This window comes from Agaricus bisporus (genome assembly GCF_000300575.1).
Source record: "Agaricus bisporus var. bisporus H97 unplaced genomic scaffold AGABI2scaffold_16, whole genome shotgun sequence".
Lineage (NCBI taxonomy): Eukaryota > Fungi > Basidiomycota > Agaricomycetes > Agaricales > Agaricaceae > Agaricus > Agaricus bisporus.
This window is the reverse complement of record NW_006267351.1, coordinates 1-21,081: the sequence shown is the minus strand read 5'-3', so window position 1 is coordinate 21,081 and position 21,081 is coordinate 1. Positions and strand designations below refer to the sequence as shown.

General features: G+C 48.0%; 6 protein-coding genes and 1 non-coding gene across 7 annotated transcripts; 4 read left to right on the top strand and 3 right to left on the bottom strand.

The window, feature by feature from the left end:
* Positions 1-456: 456 nt before the first annotated feature.
* AGABI2DRAFT_123061 (hypothetical protein) lies at positions 457-3,169 on the bottom strand (the record flags this gene model as incomplete). Its single annotated transcript, XM_006457128.1, has 13 exons — positions 457-525; positions 1,176-1,281; positions 1,340-1,382; positions 1,432-1,453; positions 1,508-1,576; positions 1,633-1,772; positions 1,830-1,866; positions 1,923-1,982; positions 2,046-2,110; positions 2,166-2,231; positions 2,287-2,347; positions 2,407-2,495; positions 2,554-3,169. 13 exons carry the CDS (start codon positions 3,167-3,169, stop codon positions 457-459), a joined length of 1,443 nt encoding a protein of 480 aa, XP_006457191.1.
* Positions 3,170-3,818: 649 nt separating this feature from the next.
* On the bottom strand, positions 3,819-5,555 carry AGABI2DRAFT_188860 (hypothetical protein). The gene is given in 4 exon segments (XM_006457127.1): positions 3,819-4,021; positions 4,041-4,639; positions 4,694-5,290; positions 5,340-5,555. The coding sequence occupies 3 exon segments, from the start codon at positions 5,538-5,540 to the stop codon at positions 4,085-4,087; spliced, it is 1,353 nt and encodes a 450-aa protein (XP_006457190.1). The 5' UTR covers positions 5,541-5,555; the 3' UTR covers positions 3,819-4,021; positions 4,041-4,084.
* A 307-nt stretch (positions 5,556-5,862) lies between these two features.
* AGABI2DRAFT_123059 (hypothetical protein) lies at positions 5,863-6,180 on the top strand (the record flags this gene model as incomplete). The annotated part of the gene is made up of 1 exon (XM_006457126.1): positions 5,863-6,180. The coding sequence occupies one exon, from the start codon at positions 5,863-5,865 to the stop codon at positions 6,178-6,180; it is 318 nt and encodes a 105-aa protein (XP_006457189.1).
* Positions 6,181-7,497: 1,317 nt separating this feature from the next.
* AGABI2DRAFT_123058 (hypothetical protein) lies at positions 7,498-12,371 on the bottom strand (the record flags this gene model as incomplete). Its single annotated transcript, XM_006457125.1, has 14 exons — positions 7,498-7,604; positions 7,662-7,768; positions 7,819-7,942; positions 7,995-8,062; positions 8,114-8,149; positions 8,202-8,485; positions 8,541-8,960; positions 9,012-9,276; positions 9,324-9,359; positions 9,413-9,609; positions 9,662-10,025; positions 10,120-10,639; positions 10,698-11,017; positions 12,340-12,371. 14 exons carry the CDS (start codon positions 12,369-12,371, stop codon positions 7,498-7,500), a joined length of 2,880 nt encoding a protein of 959 aa, XP_006457188.1.
* Positions 12,372-13,754: 1,383 nt separating this feature from the next.
* Positions 13,755-13,838, top strand: AGABI2DRAFT_t157. Its single transcript has one exon. It is a non-coding gene; the product is annotated as a tRNA-Trp (tRNA).
* Positions 13,839-14,764: 926 nt separating this feature from the next.
* Positions 14,765-16,705, top strand: AGABI2DRAFT_196019 (hypothetical protein). Its single transcript, XM_006457124.1, has 7 exons — positions 14,765-14,853; positions 14,903-14,997; positions 15,049-15,155; positions 15,206-15,677; positions 15,737-15,808; positions 15,868-16,075; positions 16,133-16,705. The coding sequence occupies exons 1-7, from the start codon at positions 14,808-14,810 to the stop codon at positions 16,195-16,197; spliced, it is 1,065 nt and encodes a 354-aa protein (XP_006457187.1). The 5' UTR covers positions 14,765-14,807; the 3' UTR covers positions 16,198-16,705.
* Positions 16,706-18,057: 1,352 nt separating this feature from the next.
* On the top strand, positions 18,058-19,829 carry AGABI2DRAFT_196018 (hypothetical protein). Its single transcript, XM_006457123.1, has 7 exons — positions 18,058-18,177; positions 18,227-18,327; positions 18,375-18,892; positions 18,941-19,038; positions 19,085-19,156; positions 19,204-19,471; positions 19,519-19,829. The coding sequence occupies exons 1-7, from the start codon at positions 18,073-18,075 to the stop codon at positions 19,578-19,580; spliced, it is 1,224 nt and encodes a 407-aa protein (XP_006457186.1). The 5' UTR covers positions 18,058-18,072; the 3' UTR covers positions 19,581-19,829.
* Positions 19,830-21,081: the final 1,252 nt, after the last annotated feature.

The window sequence follows — 21,081 nt, the reverse complement described above, 5'->3', positions numbered from 1 at the left end:
GAACCGGTTGATACAAAGTGATTACATTTTTTGGGAGGAGAGTAAACAGCCTAACTCTTGCTGGGAACATGGAACGTGCTAGTGATGTGCCAGCTAGCTGTTTTGATTAGATTGGTTGGCAACTTGACAGATTTCGTCCCACGGTCGTGGAGGCTGTGCATGCAGGGAAGAGGAAGAAGAAGGCACGGCCCGACGAGGAGGAGGAGCCGCTGAGGGGTTGGCCCTGCGGAGGGTTAGCACAGGTATTTCCGATGTCTAACGACGTTCCTACGACCTAATAAAAAAACAGAAAGTGGACAGTAAGTGTAAGAGAAATGGACTTACAACTGAGATTGAAGCCATGTTTTCGAATTGGCTCGCGGTCCGCCATGACGTTTCTTCGGAGGTCAAGACCGTGTGAATAAAACTTACGGCGCGGACATGTGATCACGTGGGTTCAGGCCCGACTCAGTAAAGTTATTCTCGGACCCCGCTTTCTTGTCTTCGGAGAGGTCGAAGTTGGAGCGCATTAGGAGTTGGGTCACCCTAAAAACATCAAATTGGACCATGAGTCTGTCAGCACGTTGTCTTGACTTCCAGTAGGCTTCGAGGGGAGATCCGGAGGGTGCTGGATAGCGCAGGACCGCAACGACAGAGGCGGCAGTAGGAACCACCACGCATTTTTTTTATTGGCAGGTTCCAGTCGATGATCATGAGGCCTATGTTGGATCGCTTCCCCGCTCATTTCACCTGTCTTTAAAAGTCGCCATTTATATAGGAATGGAATCTAATACTTTATTTGACAAATGAGATCACTATGCGACAGATGTATCCGATGAGGGTCCGATGTTGAATAAATAATGAGTAAATCAATGAATGGGTGAGCGTGTGTGCGGATCAGTGGATGAATGAATGAGATGGATGGATATGAATGATCATGAATGAAAGTGGAGTATCTCGGCGTCAAATCATGAAAGACAGATTCAAAGGCGTGTCAGTATTGTGACAAGAGGTGTTCAATGACCTGAATTGACTCTTATTGGCTTGAAGCGCATTTCCGGCTTCTATAAAGTGAATCAGTCACTGGGATCTACGTAGGACCATGTGGTAAATTTTACTTGCCAGAGGTTTATTACTTGAAATCTTTGCAAAGCTTGGTTAGAAAAAATACTGCGCATAATAATGATAAAACATACTTGTAGACTGGGAGATTTAGTCGGGATACGCCGCTCCTTTCCATTCTTGAGGCACTTGAATTTCTCGGCTGCTCGCAACATTTGATGATTTAACTTTATCTTGGCGCTATAAATTAAAGTGCTATCAGCTAATCAAGGCTGTCAGGGTGATTGAAAAGACTTACCGCAGTTCAGGGAAGAGTTTTCCGAGCGGGGGACATTTTTTTCCTAGCGTTCGTTCAGTGACAACCAGTCTTCTGCCTGTGCAAATGCTTACCTCGAAGGTAATCATCCAACGCCTGACACAGTAGTTAGAGCAATGAAGTAAAGCGAATTTGTACATAACGGCCTACCCCAGCCAACGTAACACCATCTTCATACTCCACAATAGATTGAGAATCTCTGCAGGCAGAAAGGCATACCTAAGGATGCGTGAGGCTTTAAGAAGGACCAAGGGAAATTGCCTTCCACAACTTACGATACTAGCTTTGATGTCCTCTTCCATTTCACTGCAGTTTGTAGTGCAGAAATGACCCGTCGGACCGGTAATCGCCTCTCTAATTTTGCGCCAATGATTCTTTCTGAGGCGGAACTCATTGCATTGGTCGTGTCTCAAGTCTTCGGAGGTGTCGTCATCAGTAATGTGGAATCACGACCAGTTAGTTCGCGGCGTACCTAATATTGTTCCTGAAGTACAAGTGTCCATCACAGCCTAGAAAATGGCTCGGATCAGGCAAATGCAAGTGCGAGAAAGGTAAAATAAATAACAATTAATTGGCAGTCCACTTGAGCCTTTATCAACGGTTGTATGAGAGTCGAGTGCAGGTCCTAGGATTCAAATAACGGAGCGGTGAGAGTTTGATTTTCCGGATTGGACCCGACTAAACCTACGTCATCCACGATCAAAAGACTGTTGATTTCGCCCTCATTGGTCACAGCGTCGACAGGAACTATACCTGATCAAAAGCAAAATCAAGCTCAGGAAGATACAGAGGACTTCGGAGAACGTACATTCATCCATGTGGTCACGTTCATTGCCCCGGATTCTTTCATTCCGTTGGGTAGCATGGCCTGCATCTAAGGCAGGTGCTCGTCAGCTCCAATTCTAGATTCAACATTACCCATAGCTTACAATAGAAAAAGAAGTCATCTCCATCGCCCGGATTTTGCACCAAGCTGCTTATTTCCCGTAGCTAATGTGTCAGTGGGTCAACCACAAGTTAAATGGGAAGATTGCCTGAAATTCACGAACAATTTTAGCTCGTTCTGGTTGAAGGTGAGTGGGAGTGCTTGGTTCGTCTGTCATAATGACAATATCGTTTTCGTCGTAATGGTAGATCCCTGTCCCGGAACGAAATGAGTGGTCTGTAGCTGCAGAATGGTCGAGTCAGAAATTCACCAATCAATAATTGTTTCATCCGTTCCACGTCTTTCCAGGGCATCAGCAAACTTCTCTCTTGTGATTCCTTCTGGGTATAGGAGATCCCTATTAACAAGGCCTTCCTATTACCCTTACTTGGTTTCACGCCGGTCGAGTTACTATGCTCTCTTCTCCGCCCTAGGCTATTTTCCGTAAGATGCGTCGCCGGCTGGAAAGCATCTGTGCCGTTATCGTCTTCGTTAAACTGCCCAGGCATTTGCAGAGGTGAACCTCGGAGACGCGCTGACGAAAAGAACTGATTTAGCAAGAAAGGAACACCTTCGTCGCTAATGTGTTGATCATGAGCAGAATGCATCGGGAGAGTGACATCTTCCATTTCAATGTCAGAGACACTGAAGCAATGCGGTGCGGCAGGGACCTCTGGCTCGGAGGGAGGATTTGTCGGGTGAGCAATGCCTTCACAGTCGTCTGGCGCGGAGAACGAAGAGGGTTGAGGCTGCGATAGGTGAACGAGTCCTGTGCCCACTTGGCCAAGAAGAATGCTGAGGATAAGGGCAATCTTATTTTGATCATCCACAGAGCGAACATCGGGACGAGGCAGCGAAGCAATGTGGTGTTCGACGTTTGGCGGCATAGTAGGAGTGTTGTGAATAGCGAGTGTAGAGAGGTTTAACGCAAAAACGAGCCGACGACTGAGCAAGCCAAAATATGGAGATTATATAGAATGTCTTGCAAAGAGGTACATAGATAATTTCGCGTAAAAAAGATCAGCAACGCTCTGCAACTTTGTCTTGAATTGGGACAATGGTATACAATAATAATAACGTAAATGATGCGTAGTCAAGACATCTTGTTTCTCAACTTTGGAGAAATTAGAATATAACACGATTATTCGCTTGCAGATACAATAGGCACGAGGGAGAGACCGAAGATGTAAGAGGTTGGCAACCGACCTCGAGATACTCAAGAGTTTCGACGTCCGCGTTGTCATAGAGTACCCTATTTATAGAACTAGACATGAACGTCGTTGGTGATCTTATTGTACTCCTCACCCGGTTCAGGTTGCGATCATAATATTGAGCAGTGGTATCCATCCCTTGCGATGAAACGTGTTCGACGGTCCCGCAACATCAACGAAATTATGACACCAGGTCCCCGACAGTCTGGCCAGCATGTTGAATTTGATCAATACCTCGTTCCATGGACTATGCCAGCATGGACTTGACGACTCGGAATGAAGAGGCAGCTTCCGCGACTACCAGGTTTGTCATCCGCCCTGAAGTGGTTGATACAATGCAGTTATATTTTTGGGGAAGAGAGCAATTATAAACGACCTAATTATTCCTGGGAACACGGAATGTGCCGGTCCGTAAGGTGGATTAACAATGACAGTGGACTATCAAATGTATCATGGGCTACGGAAAAACGGCCAATGTAAATTGAGAAATCCAAAATGAAGTATGAAAACAAGAGCTAGTGCTTAAAATCACAATTTGAGATATGAAAGAGGAACGATGCAAGTCTGGTATAAGGGTCACAACCACTACAATCACAGCGTTGTTATAGCTGAAGTCACATAAAGCGATTCCGGCTCGAACTGTGTGGGTGAAGGCGGTTTCGTAAATTCAGAGGTAGATGGAGATGTAACATCGGCCCAAGGGGAACCTTGATCCAGTTCCGATGGGAAAGAACTTAGCGGCGGCGAAAGTGGGGTGGGGAGCATCTTGGGTGTCGGTTGTGACTCGTCCAGGTTCGGTGATCGAGACGTAGTAGACGGACTCGATGGATCTAATGAAGGTATCGAAGGATCCGGAGAAGCAGGGGTGTCAGAAAACGGAGAGGCAGGGAGATTTATTGAGCCTGGACGTGATTTGATAGCCACCTCTGACGACGAACGTGGTCGACCGTGTTTGACGGGTATATTGCTTTCGTGTAGATCAGGTAAGGATGCTGGCGCCAGCGCGTTTGTCTGGCGCAAGGAACAGTTCTCCCCCTCGATAAGACGTAATGCCTTCTTAAGTGCATCCTTTTCCGTTCGTAGTTCCTTTAATTCTTCTTCCGTTTCGGCAAGTTTGATACGTTCAATTGCTACCATCTTGTTTGCCTAATAGAGCAAGCTCAGCCCGAACTACGATAGACATACCACAATGTGACGTACTTCTTCAAACAATGCCTGAGATAAAGATTCCAACTCGGCTTCCAAACTGGCTTTTTCTTTTTGGGCTGATTTGCGCGCAGATCGCTCCTTCTCAAGCTCAGCGTTAAGGCCTTCCAGCTCTTTCGTAACATGTGAAGGTAGTGGGGAGGGCAGGTTAGGCGATTGGTTACGCTGAGGAATCTGAGGAGAGGATGTAGACATAGCAGAAGGCGTAGAGGGGCGACTAGTGGGTCTCGAAGATGTGGAAGGGGATGAGAATCGGAATCGGAAGAATCGGCCGTTGTCCTGTCCCTGGTTTGCAATTATCGGCGCCGGAGTTGGTTGACCTGGAATCTGCGTCAGGGCGGTGGCTGAACCTTCATTTCCAGCAGAGAAATCGACTGCCTGTTGCCACTCCTCAAGGCTCTGTCGCTCGCCGGAAGAATGGCCGCTTCGTCTTTGCCATCCGACGTCCTTGGAGCTTCCGGAATTATCGCGATGCAGCGCTTCTTCTAACATTTCGTTATTGGCAATCACAAGTGCGAGGTTGGATTTGGCAACGTTGAGCTCGACTTCAAGGTCAGCCTGCGACTTGTACACCTCTGACAAGGTAGAGGTCTACTCAAATATGAGAAATAGGTTCAACATAAATGCGCTGTTGCCGCACCAGTTCTGTAACTCTGTGAATGAGCATATCTAACGCAAGCCGAAGGTCCTCTTCTTGTCCGTGCGTCTGTACTCTCCGCACATCATGAAGTTCCTCCTCAATCTTCATCAGGATCGGGTTAGAACCCATTTTCCGCTGCGTCGCATTGAGACTATCCGTACGCTTGGGGGCCACGTTTATAGACGACGGAAAGTGTAGCATGGTCGTGGGAGTAAAAGGTGGGTCACAAATTTTGTGATCGCAGTAACACAAATAAGTAGGCGCTTCCAGTTTCAGATTAATTAACATCGAGACCCCAGCTACTAACATTCACCCGCACCATTCCGATTACGACTCTCCCGGGACAATAATGCCTAGAAATCAATTCCAATACAGACTCGGAAAGTTGATTGAATAATTGCAAGATAGAAAAGGAGCGTGCGGCCTCTAGGAAGGGAGTAAGGACTTGGTGAACATTTTGAATATAGGCAGGAAAGGGAGGATGTGGATGGGATGTAAACCCTTGGACGTCGTGCTGCGAAGGATGTCGAGGACGAAGATAACAAAGGAACTGGTAACAGTGAAGGCCGAGGAGAATTTGAGTGATACGAAGATGAGTTCTAGCTTCAACGGTAACACGGTGGATGAAGACGAAACCCAGCACAGCGGCCTTAGTGACGATGACGAAGAGATGTCTGCGGATGAAGTAGATCTGCCTCTACCGAATGCCCTATTCGTCCCCATTCAAAATCGACTAATTCTGTCTGACGAGCGCTTCCAAGCTCATTTGTCACAGCCGGAAAATAAACCGAAGAATAACAACTCCGACGGAACCCTACAAGGTAGTGATCATGGAAAATGACCCAGCCCTTCTATATTTATTGGCCCTTCGTGTAATGTTACTTAGTAGGCGAGGGGCGTAAAGAAAATAAGAACATAATCCGATCGAACGATGACTTGCGGCTTGTCATGTTGCCTTGTAGAGACGGTAGACCCGCTATGCTCAAAATATCTGGTCACCATGTCTAATCAGCTTCATGAACACCGCTGCGACACGACTCGTAGAGGACCAGGCTTAACCACCAGGTACCGCTACGCGAACCTACTATCCACCAATTTTTCCGGTAACAGCCTACCAAGCCTACAACTCATAGCCAAGTTTCTAGCCTTCTATGCGAATATTTGAATCATCTGAGTATGGGGCAGTTTTTAGAGACAGGATGATCCTTCATGCATTAACATCCAGCAGAGGCGAGAGTTGGTCAAAACATGTTTTCCGCTCGATTTCTTTTGAGCGCCAGGTGTAGTCAAGGATAGGGATGCTCAAGAAATTAAATATCCAACAAGATGAATAGTTGAGGCCAGAATACATATATCTATGAATGCTCTTGTCGGCATCAACATGTACTCGTGCTTGAATCCGCTGTAATTGGTTCCGTCGCACTGCAGATTTAACGATTGAGCCCGTGATAGCTCTCAGGCATTGTGCGCGAAAAGGGCTCCAATACGGAAGTTTCTATAAGAAGCTTTGTACCTAACAAACGGGCAAGACTCGTGGCCCATGAGACCGGCGAGTGAGAAAGTTGTGCTTCGCAGCGAATAAACGATGTATCATTGCGTACATCATGAACACGTCACTGATTACGGATGTTCTTTGTTTTTCGCCAATGTCTGATTTCCGCCAACGTGGTCTTATGAGAGTCTGGTGGAGAAGAAACTGAACCAGTGAGGAAATACCACCATATGATGAGCTACCGCAATTAAATTAGCAGCCGATTGGAAAAGACACCGATATGCATAATTCATGGCCTATAGGGGCTAGCCCATCCGGAATTATACAAGACCCCTTCGTTGGCTCTAAAGATGGAACCTTTCTGGAATGACGGCGAGGCCAATAGTAACTGGCCATCAGGCGGTTGCTGCGACTTGAGAAACTTTCTCATTCCTTTGAGCGGCAGCGACCGGATCCCCATTCTATAGCTTCCGGATTGCGCGACTGCTTCATTCATATGCAAATATATTTCACAGCAGGAGAATTCATGACGATTGACAGTTGACACAGCATACAGCGATTGCGATGTAGTACAGATAGTTATGGGCGGACAATTGTATTAATAGTGCCATGTAGCAGTTGCGATGGGTGGAAAAATGGAGGAGCATGGAATCGGTATGTGTTCCCTCAAATATTCGAGGGCGCATAAGGAGTCGGTAGCGGAGGAGCGATACCACGACTATGACAAGCACGCATCAGTTCAGCGCGGAATCCGTTCGTTTTACTGTCGTTGTCTTTGAAATATAAAAGTGTTAGATGAAACCGCACCTGGAAGCATGATTTGTACATACCTGGACATGCCCATAAAGCATTGAGGTTTTCGACAACGAAGAGTAAATCTTTGGCAAGTTCCAGGAGTCCAACCATGGTTTGTTCATATGGCCAAATGAGTACAGCTCTGATGGTACATCGTCACCAGGAAAGCCCAAAAGAAACAGGCTAACTTACATGTTAAGTTGATTCACAAACCAGGGCACGATGAAGGGTTGTCGAATAAATTCGTTGTTTTCCACTGAATTGAAGCGTTGGATCAAATCCTTTCCTTTCTGGATTGCACCCTGCTGGGATCGAACTAGTGCTAGCAAATGAGTGATGGGACCCACTCGAGGATTAAATCAACCTACCCCATTCTTGAACGTGTTTCGTGTTATACAAGATACCAGGTCGGCCCGATCGCGAAAGCCCTGCGAAACTGGAGAGGGTGTCATCACTAGGCTAGATGATTCAGTTTATCAGGACATACGTGATTCGAACTTCATTGGCCACAAGCAGCTGAATGCTAACACACCATCAGTCAGACTGAAAGAAGCACCACTTAGAGAGGAACGCACTTAAAGAGGTACTCTCGAGTGAGGTTGATAATGGTGGTATCGATATTGCAGTGGTGAATATTGAGAGCGTCCTCTATCAGTTGCGCTTCGCCGATAGACTGGGTAAAAGCCTCAATCTTGTCATCGACTGGGATCTGATTCTCCTTCACGGACATGCAGAAACTCCATAGTAACATGCTGCGACAATGAAGGGCCCAAACGGACTCCTTTACTAGGAGTGGATCGTTTGGATGCTTATATTCTGGGAGACGATACATAGCCTCTCCAGGAAAGAGGAGCACAAACTCGAATCGCTCGTCAGTGCAACGACAGGGGTAAGAAGGCGTGAAGTAAACATACATTTCCGGGGTCAGTTAGATAGAAGGTGGAAACATCTCGCCCAAGTGCCGCACATTGGACAGTATAGTCACATATTAGGCTAAGGGAAGCCCAGCAAAGTCGACGGATTTCTTCCTCGTGGATTTGGTTACTTGTCCAGTTGAGGGACCACGGTAAAGAGCAATTTCTAGTTGCATAGTCCTTGGATGCATCGTTAACCTCCTCTGGGATGCACATGCAAGTTCTGCCAGCAATTGAAGGTCCGTCTTCGAGAAACACAGTTGGGACAGCGCCGGAAGTATAGGAAGAGGCCGTCTTGTCATGCACATCAATCGTCGTCAGAGTCAGGGCCCTTATCATTTCGTCCAGAGCATGAAGGGCAGCAGTAGCACGAGAATCGCTATAGTCTGTGTATGCCGATGTCTCGAAGACTGCTAGCAGCTAACGATGACTTGCTCAGCTGATCTGAAGATTCGAAGGTATACGACTCACGAATCGAGCTTTCGCCAGGTCTGCGTGAAGCTGTCCAGCATGAAGTGCCTGGTCAATGGCCTCATTAGCCTGATCACGTAACCTTACGGCTTTCTCCATTCCCATGAGGCCTTGTTCAGCCCTACTTGATCTCAGAAGCTGAGCGAGAGCAAGACCTGCGAAGATGAAGGCTGGCTGAATCTTCATGCGCTCGCTATCCTCGTGTAACGAGACCGCAAGGGAATCCATGTTGACGAAGGACAGCTGATGGGTGGTATTATACCTCCTAAGTATGGTGAGTTGGATGATTTCAAAGGAAGAATTAATCCGCACAGAAAGTTAAATTCGTTAATAAGTTCTTGCGGTTCTCTATCGACCAGGTCAATGAGGGAGGCTTCGGAGGGTAGGAAAAGGGGACCCACGAGCATACGGCAGAAATACGTTCCCACCACTCTCGTTGTCTCGCGTCCACCATCGGTGACGTTGAATACACAAACGTCCGTTGAGAATCATTCGATAGCGGGCTCAAATCAATAGACCGAGGAAATGCTTGTCTTTGGAAGGGGCTTTGTTCGTATCCATAGACTAAGGAACGACGATGTGTAGGAGACTCTTCCTGCTGCTCACACAAGGTTGAGCACTGTCACTACTCATCAAAAAGGCGTTCATACCTTCACACAATGTTCCGCCCCAGAGGGTGGAGTCAGGCTCGGAGATGGACGGAGGGTAGGCGTATCGATGCGGAGGTCGAGAGATCGTTCAGGGTAACGGATGGACTGTGATGTAGGATCGCCCATTCTGCGTTCCTGCGTTTCTGGTGGGTCAATTATGATTTCTGTGGTGGTTCTACGACGCTTCGGGTTGGGGGAATTTAAATCATCTGAGGCCCTCTTTTTACATCTCCTTTGGCGCGTACCGGGACGCTTATCTGGGCCCCTCCGTTTGGGCATTGCATCATACTCGCATTCGTTATTTCTTCGGAGACAATTGTTGCATTCGGGCCTAGTTGAATCACATCGTATTTTGCGTGCACGACTAAGAAGAATACAGGTTGTGAAGAAAGTCCGGCGATCATCAGCCCATCAATAAAAGATTTAATGGGAACAAGAGACAATGACGGCGGACGTACCAGAGGCGACAAGCTATGACAACAGGGTTTATCCCCTTTCGACTTTCTCGTGAGTTGTTTGTTGCATTTGGCATCGAAGGATCCGACCGCTCGGCAATGGCCACAGAATTGGACCTGTGATCAGCGCCCACACTAGTGCTGTTCACAGTTGAAGGAGGTCGTTGATAGTAGGGAGGCGTATGGGAAGGTCCACTAGGCGACAGTTGCCCTAGCTGTGAAGGATTACACCCGAAGTCTACCGTAGCTGCAACATGCGTTGTGTCAGGGACACGCGAGCTGAATGAGGAATAATGAGCAAAATGCGTAACGAAACTATGCCCCGTGTGGTAAGGAGGAAGCTGGAAGTAATGAGACTGGGAGAACGTGATTTGTCGAGCCCTTGAGTTCGGAGGCTCTAGTCGTGTATCAGGGATCGGTATCTGTTGTTGGTTGTTTTCGTTAAGTCCTTGTGCGAAATCAAATTGCGGGGCAGGAGTTTCCGACGGAGCAACGGCAGCTTGTGGATCAAGTTGATACCGGACTTTATTGGGGAGAAAGTTGAAAGAGAAGGCGGAGACAGATACAATGACAAAACGTACGAGATTCACCACCACCCTGCACGGCGCGTGGCATGCGAGGGAAGACTCCCCCTACCGGGGAATGTAGTCCAGATCCATCGTCGCTCGACGAGGGGACGTCGTCTTGGATTATAGCGAAGCGGAAGGGGGCGTAGAAGTCGTCTTCGTCGCTGCGTGGGCCCATGGCACCGCGGCCGGTTCGTGGAGGAGACAGGTTTTGCGTGGAAGGAGCCAGGGAAGCGGGGGTAGTGGAAACAGCAGGTCCACACGAGTCTTGAGGATTGTAGGGCTGGATGGAAAAGGTATAGAGGACGACGGTGGAGTTGCCTGTGAATTGAGGCCTGCGGTGACCAGTGAGAAGAAATTTCTGAATATTGAGAGGACGATCAACGATTTCTCCGCGCTGGAACAGTTAGAGTTCTCGACGGCCAGGTGTGATTACTGTTGCTGGTGGGATTTATTTCTCGCCCTTTGGGAGGCGGTGCGTTTCGAGTCGAACGTTAGCACAGGCTAAAGGGAAATGGATATGTGCCCCAGCGACTACACGCTTGTCGGCCACCGTGCTCAGCTAAGCCCTGCATCCTCCAGCTCAGACCGGCAAATCTCCGGAGTGACCGTGAGGATCTAACGAAAACATGCCCCACAACATAAGTCTTCTAATTTTAGTCCCATCAGGCCCTCGCCACGTGTCTTTAGCTTCCCGTCCGAGTCCCTTTGTCCCACAGAAATCTCTTTCCTCACCCCCTCGTCCTGTGGATTATGTTCAATTTCATCCACGGCGTGCATCAGTACTTACTCATCGAAACTCCTCGGCCAGCCGTCGCCTACTGGATATTCTTTTTTATACAACCACAATTCTCATGTCAGGGAAGTTCTTTACTCGTTGCCACACTCTCGCCTTTCCGCCCAGCTGGTCTTCGAATACTTTAACTAGTCGTCAGGCACGACACTGAGCCTGCTTAGACCCCGGGCACCACATGTTGAAACCGTCTTCGCCGTTCTCGATCGAAGCACTTATGCGTGCGAGGCTGTTCTCACACCGCCAAGTCCCATTCGCCCATTCATCCCCGTCCAGGCAAGTCCTTGGCAGTGGCGAAAACTAAGACTAGGCAACCCTGCTTCGTCACATCGTCCCGTTCACGTCTTATGATCCCACGCGCAGTCCTCAATTCGAAGAATCTAGATGTTTATCATTTCGGGATCTCTTATTGTCGTTTGGTTACATCTGGCTTTTTTGTTTATAATTTATAATCCGCAATTTTCTGCTGTTGAAGTCCTCGAGGAGTTTCATTAAACTATACCCATCTGCGTCATCCAGAGTCGCGCTGGAACATCGATATGGACATCCCTCTTTGAGGATACCAGATTTGCAGATCGATCGTCATGCTCATGTAAGTTTATCAATCACGTCACCAATTCAACAAGGCAAAAGCATTCATCCCGTAAGCCATGCAATTCTTCACCTCTCAGTATTGGTATATAGCGATCAAGAGTGTTCTACAATAGCATAGCATATCGATATTCAGAAGAACCCGGCCCTCTTTGAATGCCTGGTCATATCACGTTTAGTGAAGGGATTGAGCTAAGTTAGGAAGTCTGGAATTAATTTGCGCCACTGGCTGGAAAGGAAAAGATGAGAATGGTAAGAGGCTCGTGTCCCTACCTCATGATACTACGGTAGGCGGCGCCCGACATGGCCGAGAGACCGAAGTTCTTGGGACATATGGCAGGGAGCTAAGTTATGAGGCCTAAATTTCAGTTCACGCCACCTGCTGGAAAGAAACAGATGAAAATGGTAAGCCCGGGGCTCGTTATCCCACCTGATAATACTACGGTAAGTGGCGCCGATAAGGCTGAAAGGCCGAAGTTCTTGGGAACATATGGCGGACTAAGGGTTATCGTTATCTAAGATTAATAGAATGGCGTGACAGAAGTCCAATTCAAGCGCAGGTTATGGAAACGGGAACCAAGTATCCCTTTTACAACTAGCCGCGAGGTTTTTGAATCCTCTGGATGAAATTTCCAAGGCCTTCTGAGGCGCCCCCAAAACGCGCTAATTAAAGTTCTCATCCTTGGTTCAGGCGCGAATGATTAGGCAGAACGCTGCCTCTCAATAGAAGGTGCGTCATATTATTAGAAGAGGTCCCTGATTTTCTAGAAAGTTTCTACTCGTTTTAGACGTTCAATATGAAACGAGTAGGGACTGCCTCTCAGACCCCACGATGTTGGAGAATGCTGAGTACCCGTGCAAGTGAATTTCGTTCCCGCGTTGGTAGTAGCGAGCCCTTCGAACATTGAACAGAAGGCTCTTCTGTTGGAACAGTATTCGCAGCAGTGAAATTCGGAAAGCAGATCGATCGTTTACACATATAGTACCTAGTTAAAACTGGCATATGAAAGAGATCCATGGAATTTTCGCAGTCCCGAAAATCAGCACTACTCGGCCGCAGATCGACTGGAGAGTATACTCGTACTCAATACATGGTTCTCACATTACAAGGCAACTTTCTTCTGGCGGCGCCAGTATCTCCGATTAAAGGCGCTCGAACCCGGGGCTAAAGTCGTCAAAATGCAACTAACGGTAACATTCGGCATACAAGCATTTGTTAATGCCATTCGCTTATGAGCCGGAACTGAACGCCGATGGCGCACGGGTGTTAGTTTTCTGCAGACCGGAGCTGAAATTCTCGCCTTTCGCAGCCTTTTTCCTGTATTGTAAGGGAGCCTTAGGACTGCTGAGCGCGAGTAATGCTATGAATAGCACAAATGTATTACAGTGTGGCACGTTGTGGTGCGGTTGAGTGGCACCTCAAAACGTACTCTGACCGCTTAATATTCAACAGAAGTTTCATTATACTTCATTTTGAACATGCGATTACTTCTTAGAGAACTTGGTTTATTCTTAACGTACGACTTGACGTTACACATGGTTTACCATGAGGGCCAATGCATTACGACTTGGTTGCAACTTGGGAAAACAAAAGCCTTTATGTAACGCTTTTTTTGTTGTTTTCCCACATCATCACTTTCGTTAAAGTCCCGTTCTCAGTTATACAATGGAGAGATAAACATATACGAGGACCCCTAGCTCAGTGGTAGAGCGTGAGATTCCAGTTTATGCGTGTTTCCTCAAGGTCATCCGTTCAATCCGGGTGGGGTTCACTTTTTCCAAAACGTTGTAATAACCGAGCAAAGATAAGCGAGAGCCCGAAGGGATGGGAATTGCTTCCAGAAACTCAGACTGCTAGTGGGCTAACAGCAGCACATGTCGAGAACTTAAGCGTGAAACGCTCTCGATTCCGTTGTCATAGGAATCATAGCTAACCACGCGGTGTCGGTATTCCGCCACGGAAATTGTACCCGGAGAGTTCTGAGGGCTACAAGAAGCGAATGCTTTGATGGCTTAATTCACAGTGGTGTAATATGTCCGAGTCGCTTCGTGCCCCATACGATGTGCCTGTCTTTTGAACTGCCGCGGCACAGGCACAAAATATGATAAATTGTTTGTCGAATTGTTCCTCGGGGATAGGGGCCGGAAACCAAGTCGACTACCCTTGTATTCCAGTGATTTAGAATTGAAAATGAAGGATCACGAATACAGTGACAACTTGTAGACAACCTCTAGCTCCCCCAGCGTTTCCTTGATATCAGGTCAAGTAGATCCAGAGCTTTAACTATTTGAAGCGTCAGTGTTATCGGACTGTAGCTCGTTCGAAGGCTTGAGACGACGAGAAATAGAATGTGTGATATAGGGAGTAATCAAGAAATTGACGGTTGCCTCTCTACTGACACATAAATTGTTGATATGCTTCAATCGGTTTCACTGAAGGTTCTGCATAATGAAGCAAGACTGCACACTGAATCCGATGCGGGTGAGCAGGCATGGTTGGAGCCTTCGACCTTTCGGAAACCCACCCGGAGACAATGGGTCAACGAGAGAAAGAGAACAATTAATCAAACAATGCCGGAGACAAGGCACGGGAACGGGAAATGAGGCGGAGGGCAACTGCCGAGCTATTTCCCGATTCGTGTAGCCGATGCTTAGTCAGCAGAGTGTGAGTTGTTGTTGGCTGTTGATTGGTCAGCGTTTTCCTCCTTTCTCCTTTCTCCTCCCGCGTTTCTGCTTTTGCAATGGGTTGCGTTCAATCTTCCACCGTCGACGAAGAGGCAAAAGCCCGTACGTGCTCGTCGTTCTCCACGTCTACCGCCCATCTAACCCTTCCTAGGCAACGATGAAATCGAAAATCAACTCAAGCGCGACAGGATGATGGCAAAAAACGAAATAAAGATGCTCCTACTTGGTGCTGGAGAGTCGGGCAAGGTTCGCCACCCATTCAGTTTTGGGCGGACTTGATGCTAATTTCGGCTGCAGTCGACGGTTCTGAAGCAAATGAAACTGATTCACAATGGGGGCTACAATGACCAGGAGCGGGATTCCTACAAGGAAATCATCTTTTCAAACACCATTCAGTCTATGCGGTAAGCGGTCCCTACGCTGGCAACACGAGATGGTCCAACCTGGTTTGTAGAGCGATAATTGAGGCGATGCCGCATCTCGACCTCCAGCTCGCCCCTCAGAACGACGCCCGCAAGGCCACGATTCTCGCCCTTCCTGGTCAGATTGAGGCCGAGATGCTGCCTCGTGACGTGACAGATGCTATTCGCAATCTCTGGCGTGATCCCAGCGTCAAAGAAGCTGTCCGCCGTTCTCGCGAGTTTCAGCTGAATGACTCCGCGATCTACTACTTCAATGCCATTGACCGCATGGCCCAGCCTGGCTACCTTCCCACAGACCAGGACATTCTTCGCAGTCGTGTCAAGACTACCGGTATTACAGAAACCACCTTCAAGGTTGGCGAGCTTACCTACAAACTCTTCGACGTTGGTGGTCAACGTAGCGAGCGGAAGAAGTGGATCCACTGTTTCGAGAATGTCACCGCGCTTGTCTTCCTTGTCAGTTTGAGCGAATACGATCAGATGCTTTATGAAGATGAAAGCGTGGTAAGTATCTATCTCCGCTGTCCACTCTCCCACGTTTCAAACGAATTTGGTCCTTCTAGAATCGTATGCAGGAGGCCCTAACCCTCTTTGATTCAATATGCAACTCTCGGTGGTTCGTCAAAACTTCCATAGTATGTTTATCCATTTCAACTCTGTGACCTCTCGCTTACTCTTTCCCCCTCTCTGGTAGATCTTGTTCCTGAATAAAATCGACCTGTTTGCCGACAAACTCCCTCGATCCCCATTGGGTGACTATTTCCCCGATTACACTGGCGGTGACAATTATGACGCGGCTTGCGATTACCTGCTGCATCGTTTTGTATCCCTTAATCAGAGCGCGGCCACGAAACAAATTTACGCTCACTATACTTGTGCCACTGACACGCAGCAGATCAAATGTACGTGTAGTTCATTCCTTGCTCCTATCGGAAAGATGCTAATCTCCGTTCGGTTAGTCGTCCTGAGCGCCATTCAGGATATTCTACTTCAGCTTCATCTCAGGGAATGCGGTTTGCTGTAATCATTGGTGAATGGTATGACGTTTTCCCTTGTACTATCGACTCCCCCTCGGTTGGTTACCCCCTCGCGTGCCGTCCTCGGACCATGACCCCCACGTCCTTCAACGTCATCTTGCAAAATGCTTTCAATTATTCAATCCAATTTGTTTCCGCGCCTACCTTCACCCAACGTTTCCCCCGATTTTGTTCACCAGTCAGAGCCTGGCTGATGATCGCATATGGGTTGTTCTTTACCTGAGAGCTCTTTCTGTTTCTTTCTTATGTAACCTTCCTCAGATACCACGTCCCCCTCCTTTTTATGATTCAATCTTGTCTCTTTATTCTATCGTATATTCTTCGTGTTATTCTATACCACATCTTCAAATGGTTGTCACTCTCTCTTAGTCCAGGCGTAAATCCATCTTATATAGCGTCCATTAATTAGCCATGTGTTTCCTTTCTGTCGACGTCCCACTTCTCCTGTCGTTTTTTTCCGACTACTTTTTGTTAATCAAACAGACTATAATTTTGGAGAATCTTGTACCTAAGCCTAAACTGCGGCTGAAGGAAATCCCGCCGTCAATGTCAATTGAAATTAAACGCTAACGTGATGGACTATCCTGAGTCGGACAAGGAGTGGCGTGGTGAATGTAATCCTGAACCCAAAGCCTTTTGAGGTGCATACTCATACCTACATGTGGAGTTCTCCACTCTAAAGATTTACTCCCCTGGCATCAGCCCACAGGGTTGATGTACGAGAGATTGACATGATTGATCGCAATTAGCATCGGAAAATCATTCCTGTCATACAAGGCGCGGACGGTGACCTCGGAGTTCGCACGACGCATATGTAGATAATTGTCATGCGAAATGCGACTAACTTGGAGCGGAACTTGGAGCACTTGTATTTTTGGTTCAGAGTGTTCAACATCTGCTGCTGTAGTTTTCTAGAGGCTGAGAGAATACATAAAGTCGTTGCTAGGGACGGAATTTAAAGGTTTAAACGCAACCCGACATCGTCGCAGCGCAAATGAAAAATTGACGATGTATTAGTTTTCATGGCTGAATAGTTGTTGGTTGAATGGTCACCAACGCGACTTTCCATGAAATTTATGAACATTCCGAGGATATGAAATCGGATGGCCCATACTTACCATTCCAGGATCTTTGTATCACAAGCGGATGCAGTAGACGGAGAGGGGCTCCGGGAACTGGGTCCGGCGCCCGCTGGAACAGGGGGCTGATACTGCTCCTGGATTACGATCATCAATCATCGGTTCGCGTACGCTGGCTGTGCGTTATATCCAGCGTCCATGAAACCAGCTTCAATAATTTGAGGCTTTCAATGCGAGGCGTTCTAGGATTGTCATAGGTTACCACGAGGACGAAAAATGGTGTTGCTGGTAATTACCAGTGAGTTGTCGGTCTTGTGAGCCTGATTATCCTTCGGCAAGCACGATTTAAATTGACGAGGCATGGACAAGTCGGGTTCCGTCTGCTGATCCATCCGCGCCCTTTCATAATCCACTCCTTATAGCTCTCACGTCGGGATAATCTGAGGGTAAATTTGAAGATTGAGGCTGTCTCGTTTGTCCTGGGCCATAAATCATAATAAATGTCGAACGCTCGTTCCTCGATACCCAGAAGACAATAGTCAATCCGCAAAGCCGTTCACGGTATGAGATCCTTGACTCTAAACGAGCAACATGAGTGACGTGAGCATAGTGGATTGTTTCGGTGTTGACAAGAAGGATGAAGGAGATGAGCGACAGTTTGAAGAGCATCTGGATATTTTTAGCGTGATCCCGTGAGGTGACTGATCACGGGACGAGTGTGACGTTGAGTGTTGGTGAGCGTCGGTTGTGTTTGCTACTAAAAGCGACATTCAGCCAGCTGCGATGAGCACGAAAAAGGCGAGCAAAAGCGAAAAAGAGTCTGCGACGTATGAAACCCGTGACATTGTTCTCGGAAAAGTGCGCGGCTATCCGCCCTGGCCGGGCATGGTGCGTCGTCGCGCGTCTTCCCAATTCTCTGCTAACTTGGCGAATCCAGGTCGTCGATCCCGACTCGGTGCCCCCGCTCGTCCGCAAGGAACGGCCGACGACAAAAAAGACACAGTTCTACTGCGTTCGCTTCTTTCCTACTGGCGACTTGTCCGTCTTATTCTACCCCCCCATCCACCGGCTGACCCTTGCTTTAGTGCCTGGCTCGTCGCAAAAGACATCTCTAAACTCCAGAACCGTGAAATCCAGTCCTATATCAACGAGCCCAACAAAAAATCGGGCGACCTTCTCCAAGGCTACCGCATCGCTCTCGACCCCACCAAGTGGGAGGAGGAACGCGAGGCCGAGAGCCGTCTCGCTGCAGAAGAGGAAGCTAATGCCGAAGTAGACGAGCTCGAAAGCGATGCCGATGCCTCTGACGACGAGAGCTCTGGGCCCCGCAAGTCAAGAAAGAGGAAACGCGACTCGGACCCTTCGATATCCAAGGCGAAAAAGGTGCACAAGAAACGAGACATGGCCGACCCAAAGAGAAAGTCCGCCTCTGCTCCAGGCAAGGGTAAAAAGAACGGCAGAAAAGCCAACGCCACGATCGAATCGGAGGAAGAGGATGGCGACCAAACAGCCGCTGGCGATCCCGATGCCGGCCCCAGCAGCAAGGGCTCCGCTCCACCCGCAAAGAGACAGAAGCACAACAAAGGCGACGACGCCGACGACGGTATGTGTCGTCGACGTCGCCTCAAATCTTTCTTTAACTCTTTAACAGCCAAAGGGAGCACCGATCCAGAAGCCACCAAGGTCAAGGATTGGCGACATAAACTCCAAAAGACCTTTCTCAGCTCCAAGGGCATCCCTAAAGACGAGGTACGCCGTTCTAGCTTTGACTCGGGTCGTCTCTCATTCCGCACAGGAAATGCCTGCCATCGATCACCTGTTCACGACGGTCGAAAACTACGACAAGCTCACCATCGAATATCTTCAGGCAGGTCATTTCTACTTGCTTATTCCTCTCCTAACCTCTATACCTAGTTTTCCAAGATCGGCAAGGTCATGCGACACATTGCCGTCCTTGAAGACGAAAAAATCCCGAGAAATGCCGAATTCAAATTCAAGGAACGCGCCGATGCTCTTGTGAAGAAATGGCAACAAATCCTCAATGCCAACAAGTCTGCCAATGCATCCATCGATTCCATCAGCGCTTTGGCGCCTCTATCTGCTGCCCCCGGAATGAAAGATGACGATACGACGGTGACTCAGGCCACGGCGGCCATAAATCTAAACGGAAAGCTTGCTGAAGGTGCGTTCCATACTCTCCGCTCTTTCTCATCTCTCAACTCCCCATAGATGCTGGTGATCCCGCCCCAGCAGTGCCTGTTGATGACGTCCCCATGACGGATGCTGCATGAACTAGACTACCCTTTCCTTTTTCGTATCATTGGGACGTCTCTATCCTACTTGTATTTCACTACCCGGGGTGCAACACTCACGCCTCTGGTAACTCTATGTCCTCCCTTGTCTTGTAACCCTCTCTTTTTTTTAGTAATCCTAAGTTAAAATGTCTGGCTTGTTGAGTTTGTTCTTTTGAATACGTACTGCGCTTCATCTTTTCATGTCAGTAGTATTTGTTTTTTAATCAACTTCGTTTCACTCGGTCTACTACAATATTCACGCTATCGACGTCACCAAAGGGTACTTTGATGAGATGAGGAATTTGGATGGTCCGAGAGCCTCGTGTGCTTCATCGATCCTGTGATAAAGACTTTCACGTTCCCGCTTCCCCGCAAGCGGTTCTTTAGAGGTGCTATTGTCCTTTTACAATGTGGATGCAGCCCGATACCTGAACTCGGGATTGTTAGCCTATGATTTAGCATCATCGTATTTTTGGCTGGTTCGTATCGTCAAGACTTGGAGAGTCGACCATCACGAGATTAGGCGCCAGTGTATACACTAGTCCGGACAACGTTCCAGACGACGTCTCGCCCGGTTCCGATTGGTCCTGTAACAGTGTCGATGGTAGTGGGAATAATGAGCGCTCCAAATTACCCTCGTCCGCTTCAGTAAAGAAATATGATGCGTAGGATGGACAACTATGTCATTTGAGTGAAGCTTCCATGGAGGTGAATATTGGAACCTCGATGTTGTTGAATTTCTGCACCAAACGGCTTCGATTGCAGACAGAAATCATGTACTCGAAAGACATTATTCACTCCATGCATTTACCGGATATTAGAAGGCCAGGGGTGAAAGTGAAGTAGTGCAGAAGCTGGAACCGTTTCAGCATTGGACGACGTTTGTAATTTGAACACTCGTATCTGATTGGTGGGCGAGATTCAGGAGTGCAAGCATGACCAAAGACAGCCTCAACTCGAACATCGAAGCACAACTTTGGTTTAACTAGTTGAATTCAACAGAATGAGAAGATGCTATCATGACAATTGAGTCGAAGGACGTACCCGGCTCGCTCCCATTGGCGTAGAAGCTAACTAGAGAGATAAATGTCCATGGCGCTCGACGCGTGAACGGGACACTTACGACGGGATTATCGACTTGTAGGGTTTGGTAACAGGCCAACGTCGCATGGCTGTTGAAACTTCAACCAAGAGGAGAGCTGATTAGACGCCACAACCTACGAGCACCTGTGATAATGTGGTTAGACATGACATGAATGAATGAATCTACAGGATGCGAGCATACTGAGCAGCAATCTTTCCTGTACGCATTCCAAGGTCTGTCCTCACGACGAGTACCTGGCGCATTCGCAGAATCCCGTCAGGTGAATGAGGTTTCAATGAGGAAGGGATCGGCTTACCATTTTGCAGTCATCGTCGGGTGAGAGCTCGGGATTCACGTTCAAAACCCTTCTAAAGTCGTGCCAATTTCGTGGGAATCTCGGCGCCAAGACCACAA

Excerpts from the sequence above, each read along its gene's own strand:
- AGABI2DRAFT_188860 (XM_006457127.1), bottom strand. The coding sequence starts at position 5,540 with ATGCTACACTTTCCGTCGTCTATAAACGTGGCCCCCAAGCGTACGGAT. Across the intron at positions 5,291-5,339 it reads TTCACAGAGTTACAGAACTG|ACCTCTACCTTGTCAGAGGT; the intron begins GTGCGGCAACAG and ends ATATTTGAGTAG. Across the intron at positions 4,640-4,693 it reads CTCAGGCATTGTTTGAAGAA|GCAAACAAGATGGTAGCAAT; the intron begins GTACGTCACATT and ends TTGCTCTATTAG.
- AGABI2DRAFT_196018 (XM_006457123.1), top strand. The coding sequence starts at position 18,073 with ATGAGCACGAAAAAGGCGAGCAAAAGCGAAAAAGAGTCTGCGACGTAT. Across the intron at positions 18,893-18,940 it reads AGGCGACGACGCCGACGACG|CCAAAGGGAGCACCGATCCA; the intron begins GTATGTGTCGTC and ends ACTCTTTAACAG. Across the intron at positions 19,039-19,084 it reads AGGGCATCCCTAAAGACGAG|GAAATGCCTGCCATCGATCA; the intron begins GTACGCCGTTCT and ends CATTCCGCACAG.
- AGABI2DRAFT_196019 (XM_006457124.1), top strand. The coding sequence starts at position 14,808 with ATGGGTTGCGTTCAATCTTCCACCGTCGACGAAGAGGCAAAAGCCC. Across the intron at positions 14,998-15,048 it reads GTGCTGGAGAGTCGGGCAAG|TCGACGGTTCTGAAGCAAAT; the intron begins GTTCGCCACCCA and ends TTTCGGCTGCAG. Across the intron at positions 15,809-15,867 it reads GGTTCGTCAAAACTTCCATA|ATCTTGTTCCTGAATAAAAT; the intron begins GTATGTTTATCC and ends CCTCTCTGGTAG.